At 34.9% G+C, this 18828-nt stretch overlaps 1 protein-coding gene across 1 annotated transcript; it reads right to left on the bottom strand.

Moving 5' to 3' along the window:
• Positions 1-665: 665 nt before the first annotated feature.
• Positions 666-2437, bottom strand: LOC141678119 (uncharacterized). The gene is made up of 2 exons (XM_074484359.1): positions 1703-2437; positions 666-1402 (listed from the first exon to the last, which is right to left on the bottom strand). Exons 1-2 carry the CDS (start codon positions 2000-2002, stop codon positions 839-841), a joined length of 864 nt encoding a protein of 287 aa, XP_074340460.1. The 5' UTR covers positions 2003-2437; the 3' UTR covers positions 666-838.
• Positions 2438-18828: the final 16391 nt, after the last annotated feature.

Below are 18828 nucleotides of genomic sequence, written 5' to 3'. Positions count from 1 at the left end.
AATCTGGATATTATAAAAAAAATCGTAACTTAACGCAACTGGTGACATCTTCTCGTATCCTCGAATAAAATTCGGTAATCTGACTGAAACAGTACTATTATACTACTAGTCATAAATTATTCAGACTTTCGGCAGCCATGAGCCCATGACTTCCTTGTGAAGATCACGAGACTTTTCCAACTGCCATATTTTCTACATTCCAACTTGTTCCCAACTGCCAAACTAGAAGATCTGTAATTGTCTAAAACACTACAAACAACTTCAAAAGCAGCCCCCTTTTTCTTTGCTCTTTTTTCAAATTTATACCACTTTATGTCTCCAACTCAAGGAAATTAGGATGCACTTTGAAACAATTTGAGCACATCAACCACTACATGGAAAACAACATATCTGTTTGTAATGTACTCCATCTTAATTCATAATTTCTGGTTTGTTTAATTTTTTAAGGTTAAATTGATTGAGATTAAACTGATTGAAGTTTGACTACAAAATGCATATATTTATTTGATAATTTTAAACTTTTTAAAAAATATACAATAAATTAGTTAAATGTACAACCTGACTGTTAAATATGTGATCATATTTAGACCTTTCTCTAACACCTTAAGATTTTAATGTAACTGGTTCCTTAACATGATATCAGAGCTTAGGTTGGCGGGAGGACTAAGGTTCGATTCTCAGCCAAAAAATTATGTTACAGAGGGAGTACTCTTACTAATCACGATTTATAATTTACACTGTACAATAAATAAATACAACTGTAATAGTGGTAAAGGTGTATCCGGTATTGAAATTAACTCACGGTCGAGACATATTTACTGTAAAAACTGAAAAGAACCTACAATTGTACAATGACACTCCGGTGATCTCTCTGAAGAAGGCCATCAAGCACCACTTTCTTCTTGTGTTCATCGGAATTTAAATTCAGCACGTCCGATTCTAGTGCATTGTTTGCGGTAACATTAGAATCCACGGCTGTTCTTAACCTAGGAATTGTATAAAACCATGCAGCTGTACAAAGAATAGCACACAACTTTCCCCAAAATAAAACTAATGCTAAAATCACAACTATAACTGACATTCCAACTATTGAGTCCAAAGCTTCTCTGTTTTGGTTCTTCACACTGACATTATCATCACCATTTTCGACGTTAACTAACTCTGTTTTCTTCTCTTTGGCTCGATTTGTGGCGGTTGGAAGTTTGTTCTCAGGTGGTGAACTTGATCCGTTTTTATTGGTTTCCTTTTTTCTGCCAGACTGTTTCTTATCATGCTTGTCGTCCCTTGCCAACAGAGTCGAATGATTTATCTTATCATGCTTCTTGTCATCCCTTGCCAACGGAGTAGAATGATTTATTTCACTGTTTTCGAGGATGATTTCCTTGACAGTCCCTACCTTTTTCTGCAACCATAAGAATTTATTCAGAAAGTCGATCAAACTAGTTCGCGGTTTGGACATAGCTTAACAAACACAATCATATGTCCATGTCTAGACACTGGCGGAACCAGAATTCAAAACTATTTTGTCATGACGACTTTTTTAATATATATATAAAACAATATGATCGCAAAAAATATAATCCAAAACAAGCCCATCAACTAAACTTCATCAATGCATTTTATTAGTCAAAGGAGCTACGAGGGCTCTTTCTTTCCTGGTTCCGCCACTGCACATACAGAATCACATCTATAGAAAGATTACCTTGTATGTTTTATTTCCGGAGTTGACTCGGGTATGGCGCCTCTGCTTCTTGGTAGGAACAACATTAACCTCATCCAGCTTAAACAAATGTGATTTACTACTAGCATCCAATTTCCCGGACATGGATACACTAACCGGAACGGTTTTCGCAACAGATTTTTTGGGTCTGGACCAAGATATCCATGATTTCTTCTTCTTCTTTTGGGTCAAGCTACCTGTACTTTCAACCAAGTCTTCTTCAAGATCTTTACTAATACTATCTTCGCACAGTAACTGTCTAGAACATCCAAAACAAGACATGAAAGCAGAATTTTCACAATCTCGACGAGATTAGGAGAGAGATTTGTTGAATTTGATGTTGCTGGAGTAGTGTTGAACTCATAACTGCTGGCTGAATGCTGGTATAGAATATTGTATAAGTACTCTACAAATTGGAGTAGTTTATATACATGCACCCGTTGACACGCTCAGAGGAAAGAATAGATAACCCAAAACACACGCATTACATGTTGTTAGTAGTAAAATACCATTAAATTTATATTTGATTTAATAACTCGAAACGAGTTAGAGGCTGAGAACTTAGTTTGATGGTCCGAGTCTCCGGGTCAGTACCCGCATCTTGACTAATCCTGGAGTACTTGATTTCATAAAATTAAGGAAGAGTATTGAAGCTTCGCACCCGCCCCAGATACTAATTCCTCTTTTGTAAGAATTAGAAGAGTTTGAAGGTTGGTTGCAATGCAAATTCGACAGACATCCGCGTTAGAGTTATGCCAAGGCCACAATTCTACCCGTATTTTTCCCGTTAGCGAGTTGAATATTCTGCGAGGTGTTTCAGCGCTCATTTCGTAAACCACAATTTTGTAAAAATTTGAGGTACCTGGTTATAATTATTCGAGAATTGAGAATTAATTGGAATAATAATTTAAAATATTCTATATTAATTAATTAAAGAATTTAAATTTAGAATCATAACTAAAAGTAACTCCAACAATAATCTATACAAACTTATTAGTCAATTTGTGAAAAAATTTAAACTTAAATGAACTCTAACAAATTTCTTATCGTCCCAGAAAATTTAGGAGTTTCACTTGTTTCATTACGAGGACGACATACTCCCTAGTCCCTCCTAATTCATTGTTTATTATTTTCTATCTTTTCAAATGTACTAAACATGGTGCGATTGTTTATTACTCTTTCTATTCCTAAAAATGTTTTCTATTTGTATTGTATATGTTGTCAATGCACATTTTTGATTGTTAATATCTTTAATTTTGTATTAGTATTAAATATTAAAATTTCATTATATTAAAGTATTCATAAATACGAATCCAACAAAATTACTCATGACTATGTTTGATATTACAGATTAGAGGTGAATTAGTAGTCAATCACTTATAATGAACAGTGTCAAAAATCAAAACGGGAATATCATTTTGGGACGGAGGGAGTATGTATTTATAATTAACTAATTAACTAATTAAGTAATAAAGATTAGATGGAGAGAGTCCATTTAGGGAAGATTGTTTGAGAGTGAATTAAATTGTTGGAGAGTGAATTAAATTTTTCCTCCTATAAATAAATAAGAGCTGATTTTTTTTTATAATATATTTAGAAAAAATTTAAGGTGACTCTTGGAGTTTCTATAAGGTAACTAAATAAATAAAATAATAAATACTGACATAATTTTTTTAGAGAGGACAATGAAACAAACATATATAACACCAGCCTACTCCATTACATTACAAGTTATTTGACTGATATTTTGGATCTGAATAAATATATTTCATACAAAACATTTATTTAAATACTAAATTCGACTCAGAAAATTGAAGGTGTTAAATTAGAATCTGTCCTCGGTAATTTTATAAATTTAGCTTCACATTTTAAGCTGTAACCATATATTAGTTTTACATGAATAATTATAAATGCATAATTATACTCACTAAAATAAACCCCAATCACGTTAATATCGAATTTTAGAATTCAATTTAACAACATAGTTAGAATTATAGTCGGGATAGTGACTTTTGATAAAACAAGCCCCCAAGCAAAGTGATTCGTAACAATATTTTAATGCGGCCAAACAGAATTATTAAATTTGTTTCATCATGAGTTGAACCATTCTGCTAGATTAAATATTGACGCATAAGATGTCATAGCTTACGATTATCTAGGTTCATCAAAAAATGCTGTTTCTTTTTTAAGAAATCAAATTTATTAATTCAACAACCTTTCAGACAATAAAGCCTCCAATAAATAAATCGGAGGAGACGAGATTACAATAATTACTCCTTAGGAGATCATGACCTTGGTTTATAAAATCATGGTTTATAAGATCACTAAGCTTCAGAAGGTTTTCCGGTCCCTGATTTAGTGCATTAACACTAAGCAACGAGTCACTCTATATCATTACAGCACCGGTCGCAATTTTTAGAGAACACAATAAAGCTTCAACAATGCATTTTAAATCAGCTTTCAAAACCGAGACCTTTCCTTCGTACTTTAAAGTTTTCCCTGTAATGTAGTGCCCCTGATAATATACGAGAACCATTTCTACTGCAAATGAGTTTTGCCCCTCGAATACTGAAGCGTCTACATTAACTTTCAAGCACCATGTGTCTAGTGGCTTCCACTTAAGATCACTCACACATCTGTCATTTTTCAATCTGAAAACATGTGAAGGTTTCTTATTAGTTGTTTGCCACTCATGAATATGTTTTTCACTCCAAGTCATGGTTGCAGCTGGTGTCATGTTTCTACCCTAAAAAATGCGTTTATTCCTTGTAAACCACACCCTTCAGAGTATTGTCGAGATTTTTATCAAAACTTCATCTGTTTCGTTAGCCATTGTGTGTAACAACCATTCGTGACTATACTTCATATCCCATTCTTCAAAATTAAGACATGTTTGTTGCCAGCATTCCTCAGCAAAGTTACATTCAAAAAACAGGTGCCTCGGATGCTCTATCTCACCAACACATCATGTGCATATTAACGGGACTGAAACACCTTTACCCCTTAAAACAGTCCTAACTGGCAAAGTGTTACGACATAATCTCCACAAAAAACTTTGATCTTATGAGGGATTTTAAGTTTCCACAATTTGCTCCATCCTTTTGACTGTTGTACTCCATTATTAACCAGTCGACTTTGACACCATTGGTAGTACCTTGATTTAACCGTGTACTTTCCATCTTTTGAATGGATCTATGCAATCATGTCTCTAGTACACCCTTATGATAGTTGAGTACGTAAAATAGCATATGCATCTTCTCTGTTAAAATGAAGTTTTACTTTATCCTCATCCCATGCTTTCATATTCTCCTAAAAGAGGTCACATACTCTCAACTATAACCCTTGACTAGTTGTTTGATCCCTGTTAATACAAAAATCCTCCTTCATTCTCAACCATCTATTAGATGATGCATTGATTAATTTACCATCACCCACAACTCATCTCAGACCCTTCTTCATTTCTTCTTTTGCCTCCCATATGCCTGACCAGGTGTCGCTAACTTCACATGTTCTACCAGCTTATAAGAAATGACCATTTGGATAATATCTTGCCTTGAAAATCCTTGACACTGAAGCATCTGGCTCATTCACTAATTTCCAGCATTGTTTGCCCAAAGTGCTAAGTTGACCCGTTGATATCCCTGAAATCAATCCTTCATCTTTCTTCGACATACACATCCTGTCCCACCCTAACCATCTAATCCCTTTATTGTTTGATGTCTGAGTTTGCCACCAAAACGCATTCTTCACTCTCTGAATTTTCTGACATAAAGATTTAGGTAGCAAAAAGAAAGACATTGCATACGTTGGTATTGACTGCACCACATTCTTCAACATCACTCGTTTGCCCGCTCGAGAAAGCAACCTTGAGCTCCACCCTTTAATCTTTTGAATCACATTTTTTTTAAGTACGTAATCACGGTCTTCTTTGAACGGCTAATCAATGATGGTAATCCGAGATATTTACTATCACATATATCTTTTTGAACACCAAGCTCTTGTTTGATCTCCCCTTGTTTGTCCCTCCATACATTAGAACTAAAAACAATTTATGACTTTTGATAGTATAACAACCTGTCTTGATTGAGCTTCATATTCATTCAAAAACTCCTTTGACTATTGATGCTTCAGCTGTAGTAGCTTTAAAAAATAGAAAATTGTCGTCAGCGAATAATAGATGGGTTATCGAAGGTGCTGAGTTGCATATATAACAACCATTCATCCTACCATCCTCAGCAGCTTATATTAATAGAGACATATCTTCCACACATAACAGAAACAAATAGGGTGAAATGGGGTCCCATTGTCGGAGACCAGGAGTTAGAATTATAGGCCCTATCTGTTAGAAAAATGGATTTTAGATCATAATTTTTATTATGTTCTTGATGATAATCCTAAAATCTAATGATTGGAAGTTGTTCCATGATATGTGAACTTAAACTTTTATATATGGATCTATGTATTTTCTTAATGAAATCCAAAGAGAAATAGAGTTGAAACTAGTAGTTTGTAAAAGCTTGAAATGGAGAATGTGTCATTTGTCCCACATTGAAAATAAATAAAGTGAGGATTTTTTTTTTATGATTTAATTTTTTAATTAAAATTAATTTATCAGTCGGGCTGGGTTATTGTTTCTGTTGGGCTTGGTCACTTTGTAAGTGGGCTGAGTCAGATTCAATGAATCTGGACATGTAACTGATACTATATATTCATAATTGAAAACATTAAAACTGATTTATTGTGTGGATTAAATACAAAAGCTGTTACATTTTATTTAAATTCAAAATCAGGAGTTTTGATTTATGTATTAAATGAGCAGTTTTGATTTATGATATTAAAGTCTATTAAAGTCTATTAATGTCAGGGTGGTTAGTTACACTTAGTCTCTACTATAAATAGAGGCCTAAGTTGATGAAAATAGACCACACCTACATTCTCTTTTTCTCCTCTCTGCTCTATTTTCTCTCCCAAAACACAAGTTCTGAGCTGCTGATTTTTCCGATGACTGAGGTGTTAGTCGAAGTTGGATTTGTTGTTACTGTGAACATCAAGTCCGGAGCTGTTTTATCCTGGAGGAGGCATTGCAATCATCCCAACGCAGCAGGTGGGGGAAATTATCTCTTCAAAAGCAGTCAGGGCTTCGAGCAAGGCCTGACGACTCAGCTGGTTTTATTTTGGTTTCTTGTTGCATTGTACCTGTTGGCTACCACTGCTTTTCTGTTTGTTTATCACTGTGTTAAAGCTATGGTTACTGATACGCTTTCATTTTTTTCTTTGTTCTTTCAGTTGCTGATATGCATGTTGTTTACCTACATGTTTTATTTTGTTAATTATTATATTGACATTGGCTTGCTAAATATATTATATAATTGCCTCTATGTTGTTGTAATAGTCGCTATTTCCAACATTCTTGAAGAGATAATTGGTTATATATTATTTAGCATAATGGTTAGTGAAGCTGAGGTTCCCGTTGGTGGTGGTAGTAGTTCTGGTGCATCTGCTGGGGTCATTGATTGGACCACTTATAGTTTTCCACAAGCCGTTGAATTAACTGGTTTACCGGAAAAATTCAACGGTGGCATTGGTTTTTCTCGCTGGCAGAAAAGGATAAAACTGTGGTTGACTATAAAGGGTTTGTGGCCGGTTGTGGAATATGAGAAACCAGTTGTAGATCAAGAGAAGGATGACACGATTAAGGTTTTGCGAAGTGGGCTGAGAAGGATGGGGTGGCTAGGGCGGCCATTTTGGTTGCTCTAACAAACACTTTGTTTGATGTCTATTCTTCTAATGTCTACTCCGCAAAACTCTAATGAGAGAAGCTGGACCAGACACATAATACTGACTCATAAGGTCTGGAAAAGTATTCTGTGGAAAGGTTCCTTGAGTTCAAGCTGGTGGACAATAAGTCCATGATTGACCAAGTGCATGAGTTCGAGATGATAGTGCATGCTTTGAAGGAGTCTGGTATGGACCTTCCTGAGAAGTTCAAGGTTATGAGCGTGATTGAAAAGCTCCCAAAGTCTTGGGAAGAGTTCTCCCTCTCCCTGAAAAGACAGAAATGAGAGATCACCTGGACCAACCTTATGCTGGACATCTCGGTCCAAGAACAACACAAGTCCAAACAGCGACATGTGATGCCAAATGAGCACGGTACCTCGAAGGTAAATGTAGCAACTGTAGGACATAAAAGGAAGGTTGTTGCTAAGAAAGTTAATAGTAATAAACCTAAGAGTGACAGGGACAAGGCCAAGAAATCCAAAGCAAACAAACCATGTTGGTCTTGTGGGTGGGTTGGGCACTGGAGTATGGACTGCCCTACAAAGAAAGCGAAGAAAGCCGAGGTGGTAGCGCAAGCGAATGCTGTGCTTGGAACCGCAAGTGGGCTCGTAGTGAACATGGTCGTTGGTGAGGCTACGCCTTCTGAAATCAACGTTGATCGGTATGTATCCTACAACCCTTTAATATTTTCTACCTATCTGTCAAATGAATGGTTGATAGATACTGGAGCTAATTTGCATATTTGTGTTGATATTAGTTTATTTATATCTTATCAACAGAGTCATAGCTTGACTGTGAAGATGGGGAATGCTAGTATCGCTCAAGTACTTGGAATAGGAAACGTGGATCTGAAGTTCCCTTCGAGACGTATACTATCTCTGAATAGAGTGCATCATGTTCCCGACATGCGTAGAAATATAATGAGTGGAAGCTGTTTAGTTTTAGTGGTTTTGAAATTTCTTTCAAGTGTAATAAAATAGTTCTTATTCATACTGGTACATTTTTTGGCAAAGGTTACTTGTCAAATGGTTTATTTGTTATTAATGTTGAACCCGTTTTGGGGAATTTGAATAATAATGTTATTCCTTCTGTTAACTGTATTGAATCCTCGAATATATGGCATGCTAGACTAGGTCACTTAAACTTTGGTGCTCTTAAGAATATGATGAACTTAGAGTTAATTTCAAAACGTACCATAGAAAAGAATTCTAAATGTCAAGTATGTGTGTCTGCTAAACAATTAAAAAAACCTTTTCATAACATTGTTAGGGATTCAAACTTGTTAGATTTAGTACACAATGATATTTTTGAATTTGGTGGTGTGTTGACCACAGACCAGTTTAGATACTTCATTACTTTTATAAATGATAGTAGTAGATATTGTTATGTTTATATACTTATACATAAGGATGAAGCACTTAGTAAATTCATTATATATAAAACTGAAGTTGAAAAACAAACTAGTAATATATTTAAACGATTGAGATCTGATAAAAGTGGTGAGTATATGAGTAACGCTTTTAATGAATTTTTTGCAAACAATGGTATAGTTCATGAAGTTACTCTACCATACACACCTGAGTCTAATGGGGTTGCTGAGCGAAAGAACAGAATATTTAAAGATATGATTAATAGTATGCTGATTAACTCTGGGTTGCCTAAATACATGTGGGGAGAGGCTCTAAATATGGCGTGCCATATTTTGAATAGAGTCCCTCTGAAACACATAGATAAGATACCCTTGGAGTTATGGAAATGCAGGATGACTAGTCTTAAGTATCTTCGTGTGTGGGGGTGCCTTGCTAAGGTGCTTGTTCCTGAACACAAGAGAAAGAAACTAGGTCCGAAAATTGTTGACTGTATCTTTCTGGGCTATCTTGAAACCACTACAACTATGAGATTTTTGGTATTAAAATCTGACATAGATGGTATAGTGGCAAATACAATAGTTAAATTTTGAGATACTACATTCTTTGAGAATGTCTACCCTATAAAGACTGGAATACCTGAAATGACTTCTGAGGAAGATCCTACTCACACATCGAGTTCTATTCCTGGTCATGTGGAAAAGATGACAAATGTGGGGGCGGAACCTAGTAGTAACTCTATTCCTAAGGAAGTAGCGGAACCAAGGAGAAGTAAGCGTGCAAAGGTAGTTAAGAACTTTGGAGGTGATTTTATCACTTACAATGTCGAGGACAAACCTTTAACTTTCCAACAAGCTATGGATTCTTCGGAGTCTAGGCATTGGAAGGGCGCTGTGAAGAGTGAAATTGACTCTATTGTTCCTAATGGAATATGGGAGTTGGTTGATCTCCCTCCTGGGTGTTCTACTATCGGGTGCAAATGGGTCTTTAAAAGGAAGTTGAACCCTGACGGCTCAATAGATAAGCACAAAGCTAGACTGGTAGCTAAGGGTTTTAAGCAGAAGAAATGAATTGATTACTTTGATACATACTCTCCGGTTGCAAGGATGGTAACAATTCGAATGCTTAGAGCATTGGCTTCCGTCCATGGTCTTATCATCCATCAGATGGATATAAAGACTGCTTTTCTTCATGGTGAACTTGAAGAAGAGATTTATATGGACCAGTTTGAGGGATTTGTTGCATCCAGAAAATAAAGGAAAGTATGTAAGTTGATCAAGTCCATCTATGGCTTGAAACAAGCTCCCATAGATTGGCATAAAAAGTTTGATGAAACTGTATTGCCATTTAGTTATAAGATTAATGAAAGTGACAAGTGTGTCTACACTAAAGTTAAAGGTAGTGAGTGTGTTATCCTGTGACTATATGTGGATGACATCTTATTGTTTGGAACCAATATTGAGATTATTAACGAGATAAAAGAATTCTTGAAAAGGCATTTTGAAATGAAGGATATGGGTGAGGCTTGTGTGATTCTTGGAATCAAACTGATTCAGTTAGCTGAGGGAATAACCTTGACTCAATCTCATTATACAGAGAAATCTATACTTGAGAAATATGGTTATTCACAGTGTAGAATCGCTAGTACACCTTATGATTCTAAAGTTGCCCTTGTCAAGAATACTACAGGAGTGTATGTGTCTCAGTTAAGGTATTCTCAGATTATTGGGAGTATGCAGTATCTAGCTAACTGTACCAGACCAGATATTTCATATTATGTGTCCAAGTTGGCTAGATATACAAGCTGACCAAACAGAACTCATTAGGATGCTCTTGATAGAGTACTTAGATATCTTAAAGGCATAATGTACCTTAGTTTACACTACAGGAGATTTCCTGGTGTGCTTGAAGGGTACAGTGATGTAAGTTGGATAGCTAAGAAGTCTAGTTCCAATGGGGTGACTGGATATGTGTTCACCTTGGCTGGTGGAGCAATATCCTGAAAGTCAAGAAGACATAATATAGTGACTCGGTCTACTTTTGAGGCTGAGTTGTGTGCACTTGATGCTACAGGGACGGAGGCTGAATGGTTACACGGACTTATGTCTGCAATACCTGTAGTAAGCAGACCGGTTCCTGCTATTGCTATTCATTGTGATAGTCGAACAACTATAGACAAGATTAGCAGTAAAAATCATAATGCTAAAATAAAGAGACACATCCAAGTTAGACTCAAGTATATAAGGGGTTTAGTGTCTGATACGATTATAGCTATAGAGTTCAAAGGAACTCAGAATAATATAGCTGATCCTTTGACTAAGGGACTAGAACCTGCAGTGGTCCTCAAGTCAAGGTTAAGGATGGGACTGTCAACCCATCATAATTTATCAACAGTGGGAACCCAATACACATGAGAGGAAATCCCTCGAAGTGTATTCAATGTGGTAATAACAAGCTGTAAGGATGAATTGGTAGTACCTTTGCTACATAGATGATACTACAGTATCCGAGTCCATCCCCTTTAAACCTAGAAGGTACTGAAACTGCTAGAAAAGTAAGAGTGTTAAAACTCTGAATGGGGTCAAGTCATTTGACGAGATAGAGGCAGTATATCTCTGGAGATGCCCAGCTAAGCGAATGTAATTGTGTGGTCATAATTAGAGGAAATAGTTATTCCTTGAAGCATTCGACGAACAGGATCGAGACAAGACCATTAATGTCTCAAAGCTGTAGATTGGCACCATAGCCGATTAACTTGTCGTCGTCTATGGAACATGGTTATACTAAACGGATTAAGATTCAAGGTGAAACATTCCATCTGAATCCGGTAACCATTAAAGTAGAGGACTTAGGAGGGTTCAAACCCGGAAGGTTACCGACTCTGAAAAACAAGTCATGATGAAAAACCTGATCGCATTTCCATATGGATTTGTGGGGGATTGTTAGAAAAATGGATTTTAGATCATAATTTTTATTATGTTCTTGATGATAATCCTAAAATCTAATGATAGAAAGTTGTTTCATGATATGTGAACTTAAACTTTTATATATGGATCTAAGTATTTTCTTAGTGAAATCCATAGAGAAATAGAGTTGAAACTAGTAGCTTGTAAAAACTTGAAATGGAGAATGTGTCATTTGTCCCACATTGAAAATAAAATAAAGTGAGGATTTTATTTATTTTTGATTTAATTTTTTAATTAGAATTAATTTATCAGTCGGGTTGGGTTATTGTTTCTGTTGGGCTTGGTCACTTTGTAAGTGGGCTGAGTCCGATTCAATGAATCTGGACATGTAACTGATAATATATATTCATAATTGAAAACATTAAAACTGATTTAATGTGTGGATTAAATACAAAAGTTGTTACATTTTATTTAAATTCAAAATAAGGAGTTTTGATTTATATATTAAATGAGCAGTTTTGATTTCTGATATTAAAGTCTATTAATGTCATGGTGATCAGTTACACTTAGCCTCTACTATAAATAGAGGCCTAAGTTGTTGATGAAAATATACCACACTTACATTCTCTTCTTCTCCTATCTGCTCTCTTTTCTCTCCCAAAACACAAGTTCTGAGCTGTTGATTTTTCCGGCGACTGAGGTGTTATTCGAAGTTGGATTTGTTGTTGCTGTGAACATCAAGTCCGGAGCTGTTTTATCCTGAGAGAGGCATTGCAATCATCCCAATGCAGCAAGTGGGGCAATTATCTCTTCAAGAGCAGTCAGGGCATTGAGCAAGGCCTGACGAGTCAGCTAGTTTTATTTTAGTTTCTTGTTGCATTGTACCTGTTGGCTACCACTGCTTTTCTGTTTGTTTATCACTGTGTTAAAGCTATGGTTACTGGTACGCTTTCGTTTCTTTCTTTGTTCTTTCAGTTACTGATATGCATGATGTTTACCTATATATTTTGTTTCGTTAATTGTTATATTGATCTTGGCTTGTTAAATATGTTATATAATTGCCTCTATGTTACTGTAATAATTGTTATTTCCAACACTATCATAATACCTTGAAAAGATATAAAATAAGAGACAGTTGTAACACAGGGCATTAGCCACTTAATTTATTTCTCCGAAAAACCCTTATTAAGCCATTCTGTGATGAAGATAATCCCAGCTTACATGGTCATATGCTTTTCTTATATCCAGCTTTAGAGCCACCACTCCATTTGGGCCACTACTCTTACATTTCACATAGTGCAACAGCTCAAAAGCCACTAGTACGTTATCTGTGATATTACGACCAGGAACAAAAGCTGACTGCTCTTCCGATATGATACCTGGGAGGATTCTCTGCAGCCTGTTCGCTAGAACTTTTGCTATTTGTTGCATAAAATACTGATGTACAAGTGTACACAATCGCAAACAAGTAATATAGTAGTAAATACCAGATATCGTTCCTCATGGACTGTATGTTTGTATAAATCGAAATTAATATCCAACAATTGGGTTATAGAACACAAGAATGAAGTTTTTGATTTATTTAATCAAACTATTTAATAACTAGATTAACTAACTAATAATATGCTAGCAAAGAGAGTTGGATGTTCAAATATAAGAAGCCGAGTCAAGATAATTACTTCCCCTTAATATGTTCATGTCGGTAATAAAGTAGTGTAATACTATAGCAAGGTCATAGCTCATTAGCTAGAATTCAATGGTCGTAGGTTCCTCTCGAAATCACTATGGTATAATTCCTATAAAATAAACTAACATATGTCTATGCAAATTTACTCTTCAGAATTTATTTAGGCACCAATTCACAAAGCTATGCAGGGTCACAATATATGTCTATACCGTAACAATATTTTAATCAAAAGATATAAGCATACACCATTCAAGTATTGTGTCAATTAACTATAACCCTCTCAGTATTATAATTGACTCGTTAACCTACTAGAGTTGATCAGACAATAGCAAGTATGTATCATGATATCCACTTGAATGAATAAACTGTAAACTGCATATAGTAATCTTTATCAAAATACCAACAATCCCATACTAGGATTCCATAAAAATCCTAACTCATATAAATTCAGTTCATAATCAAAGTATCAAAACAATCCCAAGATAACCAACACATGTTCATAAGAAGAAATAAATAAAAGATAAGAGAAAACAAAGTCAATTGAATATCTCCAGTGGCTGAATTCTTCTCCGTTAATGGCTTCTTCTCCTCCTCCCTTGTGCGGCTACTTGTCTCTTGGTTCTTCTCTATATTAGGTCTGGTCTAATCTAATAATATATAATAAAAGTATTTTTAATGAATTAAAGCAAATATAAGGAGATTTCCCAATTAGAATTGAATTCCGAGAAAGTGAAAATTCGTAGGTGACTTTTGGGCTCTGATTCTTGGCTGATTCGGCTGGATTATAAATTCAAGACCAATTCTGAATTGAAGCTATTCTCATAAGCTTTCCATGGGCTATTGAATCGTCAGAATCGGACTTCTAGAACTCCAGATATGGTCCAAACAGTGTAGACTGTGCAGCTGGCCCATAAAATTCGATTTTTAATCAAATTAAACTCCAAATCTGATTTTGTAAACTCCAAACTTTCCTTTACTATATCTCCTTTATACCTACAATAAAACATTAATATTTATTAAATAAAAATCCAAATCAATACAAAATAACCAAAATATAGAGATAATATTAAGATAAACTGCACGCTCATCACTACTATCTTGTACAAGATGTTACACAATTCTATAGGTCTGTGGTCTTTAAGATCATCAACATTATCTTTTTTAGGAATAAGCACTAAAGTTATATCATTCACATCAGCCGAGACCTTACATTCTATAAGCCATTGTTGACAGCACTTAAACACTTTCTTGCAAATCAGATTCCAAAAATGATGATAAAAAGCTGGGTTGAGTCCATATGGACCACTTGCTTAATCTAGATGCATACTTTTTACTGCTTGGGTGAACTCAGAGAAAGTCAAATCGGTTGTTAACATGTCATTTTGGTGTTGTGAGATTACTGGATTAATATCCTGGCTTGGCTAATTGCTATCGCTCCCAGTTCCCGTGAAAATATTACTGAAATAGTCCTTTAACAATGTGCACATTTCACCATGACTTGTGACTAGAGTCCCGTCTTCAAATGTGGCTTAGATTTTTCCTACTACATGCTGTTGCATGGAAAATTTTTGAATTGGTGTCTCCATATTTTAATCAAAAGTTTTTTGCTCTTTGTTGCCAGTAAACTTCCTCATAAATTAAGATCTCATTCAGCTTTTCCTTCTCCTCATAGTATATTTGGACTCCATCATTGTCCTCTCAGTTTTTAAGCTCATTAATAACCTCCTTCTGCTTCACTACTTTCTCCCTAAACTTATTAAAAAACTCCCTTCCCCACTTTGCCATATATTTTGAGATTGCTAGAAGCTTTGGTAACATGTGTATTGTTGGCAGATTTTTCTAATATTCAGCTACCTCGGCATGGAAGTTATCCTCCTCTAACCATGTATTCTCAAATCTAAAACGAAATTGCTTTTTAAAAATAGACGTGGTGAACAACTCAAGCTTGATAGGGTCATGGTCCGACTTAATCACATGAAAAATCATTAAGTTACATAACAAAAATTTGCCCCACCACATACTATTAGCAAAGCACCTATCTAATCTTTCATGAAATCAGCTCGGTGTCCCTCTACTCTTTTCCCAAGTGAAGTCACCACCATTAAGCTCTAACTCAATCAAGGCACTGTCCTTAACAGCATTCCTAAATCCGTCCAGCAAATATTGAGGATGCTTGTTATTCTCTTTCTTGTCACTGCCATACAGGAGATCGGTGAAGTCCCCAAATATGCACCAAGGTAGCTACGAATTGGAGGCGAGATAACGAAGAAAATCCCAGGAAGCTTGTCTTCTCTCCCTTTCAGGGAAATCGTAGAAACATGTTAGGCGCCAATCTTCATTATTCCTTTCTTTTATTATGATGTCAACGTGATTTTGAGATGAATCAAACATATTACATATCATATTATGCTTCCATAACACTGCCAATTCCCCTCCTCTACCATGTTTATCAACTTAAAAAAACTTGGCAAAACCAAACTTCGAAGCAATAACTTCAATTTTATTACTATCAGCTAAAGTTTCAGACAAAAACAAGAGATCGGGCTTATGAGATTTTATCATCTCCTTCAACACACGAACTATATGAGATGATCCCACACCTCGACAGTTCCATCCTATAGCATTCATTTCTGATGGCTGACTTGCCTTGCAAGCTCATCCGGACTCTTGATTGTAAATACTGATAAATCCCTTTTAGAAATATCAGTGTCTGTATCGTTCTTTTTTGGCTAAATTTAAATGGTGGCCCAAATCCACTTCCATATGGCCCAACTCATTCTCTATGCCTCTCATATATTTTCAGTCCTCTAACTTAAGACTCTCATTCTCATCCTCAATATGCTCATACAACTGATTATATGTAGTTGTAAATCCCTTTAAATTAGCTCCATTTAATATCATTGATTTTTTGCTTTCATATGGATGATATGTTACAACCCCGCCCTAAAATCACTCGGCACCTTTATCTCCTTTCCTTTTTTTTGAAAAACTTTTCCTCGAAAAGCTCTGTTGGTTACTTTCTCCACCAATCCTCACCTCCCATGTGTCATCATTCTCTTCCCTTAGCCATTTGCTCTGAGATTGCCATGCCACCCTACGCGGCGTTGCTCTGAGCCATCTTACCCAATCTTTTACCACCTCCTCATCTCCCCTATCAATATGGCTCCTGCAAAATCTATCCATATGACTAACCAACCCGCACAAAAAACAGAACTCACCCAATCTTTTATATATGCACTCAACTACAACTACTTCCTCATCCTTCTTGACTATTTTCTTCTTCCTTTTTAGTGGATTTCGTACATCAATTATGATTCTCACCCTCATACAATCCCTCTAAATTGATGTTTTATTTTTTGTGTCGGACTTCAGGAACTCTCCAAAAAAAATTCCAAGCTGCTTACCCACTTCTTCCATCATGTACCCCACTGGGAGGTTATATAGTTGAATCCATATGTTCAGGAACCATGGTTTTATTTGTATTGGATTTTCACCTACTGCTACCTTCTCCGGGGCTAACATCGCATTATTAAAGGACCAAGGCCCTCCTTTTTAACCCATTGTATATCTTTTTTCCTATAGAATTGAAAAGGATATATGCCAGATTCAAGATCCTTAACATTTAGTCCCATCGTAGGTCTCCACAAATCTGCGATTTTAGACTTCATAGCTATGGTATCGATATTTTTTTTAATAAGCAATTTCCCTACAAGACAGAGTTCATATCTGTTCACGCTCTCATCAATGTCCCCTTCTAACATAAAAACTTCATTTTCCTCCTCTTCAATTGCTAGACTCTACATACGTTGCCCAATATCTTCTTCATTCGCCATAATGATCACGACCTAAAACTCCCACAATATTCTTAATCTCTTACAAATACAGAGAGGAAAACAAAACTCTCACATGGATATGGAGAGAAATAAAATTTATTTATTTGTAAGACGCTAACTCATATTTGTCAAAAAGAAAGAAAAAATAAAGACGATTTTATAGTTGGAAATAATCTTTTCTAATAATGATATACTAATTTATTTTCGTATTTGGTGTTGTACTTCATAATTCTTATATAGATATGAAGTGCAGATAGCTTTATTCTGGTAACTGTAAAAATGAGATTCGGATGTCATTCGAAAAATGTTGTTTAGTCTAAACATAGTTCTTGTTTCTAGAATGAGCATTTTTTGGTTTAGAACGGGGAACTGAATCGAATCTAAATTGTAGTTTCGGTTTGGATCATTACTAATTTAGATCCGGTTTAATTTTTAATTTTTCAAATATTTCGATTCTCGGTTCAGTCCGGTTCTTAACATCCTATGACCGTAAAAATCGAACAAATCGTATATAAATAAATAAGTATATATATATTTATAATATTATGTATCATAACTTTTTCTCATTTATAGTACTATATTAAACTTCAAGAAAAATTTCATAATATATTAGCGTCTTACCACCGACATCCATCAATTTGATTGACCTGCGTGTTTATATTCAACGATATTAAAACAAACCTAAAAAATGAACAATAATCTTAATTTGTCGAACAAAAGTATCTTACAATGAACCCTAATACCAGACCCCTTGGACTTGTAAGCTCAAACACAAATCACAAAACACAAATATTAGTATATTTACAACTTCAATCATACTATACAATTAAAAATAATCATACCTTAAGACTTTAATTATGAAACAACATTTACACAAATATATACTTAGACATATAAATATACATGAAAAGATGAAAGTGTGCGGCTCATCATTGTTGTAACTACTCTCGATACGGATGTACTCTTCTCCAATAATAAGTTTCATGTTTCATAATTTTATATTTTGATGTATTGATCCATAAACATGACTTTATAATTATTTTTTTGACTAATTATGCAATATTATTTTAATTTTTTTACTTGAAAAGAAAATTTTGGAAAAATATTAAAATATTTTTTTTAGTTTTCCACTATTAGTAAATCTTTGAAAGGTAATTGAAGTATTTTTTGATTTGAAGAGAAAGTTTTAGAGAATAAGAGCATCTCCAATGCTAAAATGTAAAATGATTGGCTATAATGGTTGGCTATCATCATTTTATAAAATTTTAGTAAAGGGGTTTGATATATGCTCCATTGATATTATCTATATTTTGATTATTTAAAATTATACCTAAGGGCTTTTTTGGTTGGACAAATATAGTCAACAAAAAATGATTGTCTATAATTTTTGTTAAGGGCATACAAGGTTAGGGTACAATTATTTTAACATATTATCTAAAATTACCACATACTTGACATCTAGATACCATATAAATTAATTTAGCTAAGGGTTTTATAACATTGGAGATGCTCTAATAAATTTAGGGGAAAGTTTATG

This window comes from Apium graveolens, chromosome 8 (assembly GCF_009905375.1).
Source record: "Apium graveolens cultivar Ventura chromosome 8, ASM990537v1, whole genome shotgun sequence".
In the NCBI taxonomy this organism is placed as follows: Eukaryota; Viridiplantae; Streptophyta; class Magnoliopsida; order Apiales; family Apiaceae; genus Apium; species Apium graveolens.
This window is presented reverse-complemented; position numbering and strand designations above follow the sequence as displayed.

Excerpts from the sequence above, each read along its gene's own strand:
- LOC141678119 (XM_074484359.1), bottom strand. The coding sequence starts at position 2,002 with ATGTCTTGTTTTGGATGTTCTAGACAGTTACTGTGCGAAGATAGTATT. Across the intron at positions 1,403-1,702 it reads CCGGAAATAAAACATACAAG|AAAAAGGTAGGGACTGTCAA; the intron begins GTAATCTTTCTA and ends TTATGGTTGCAG.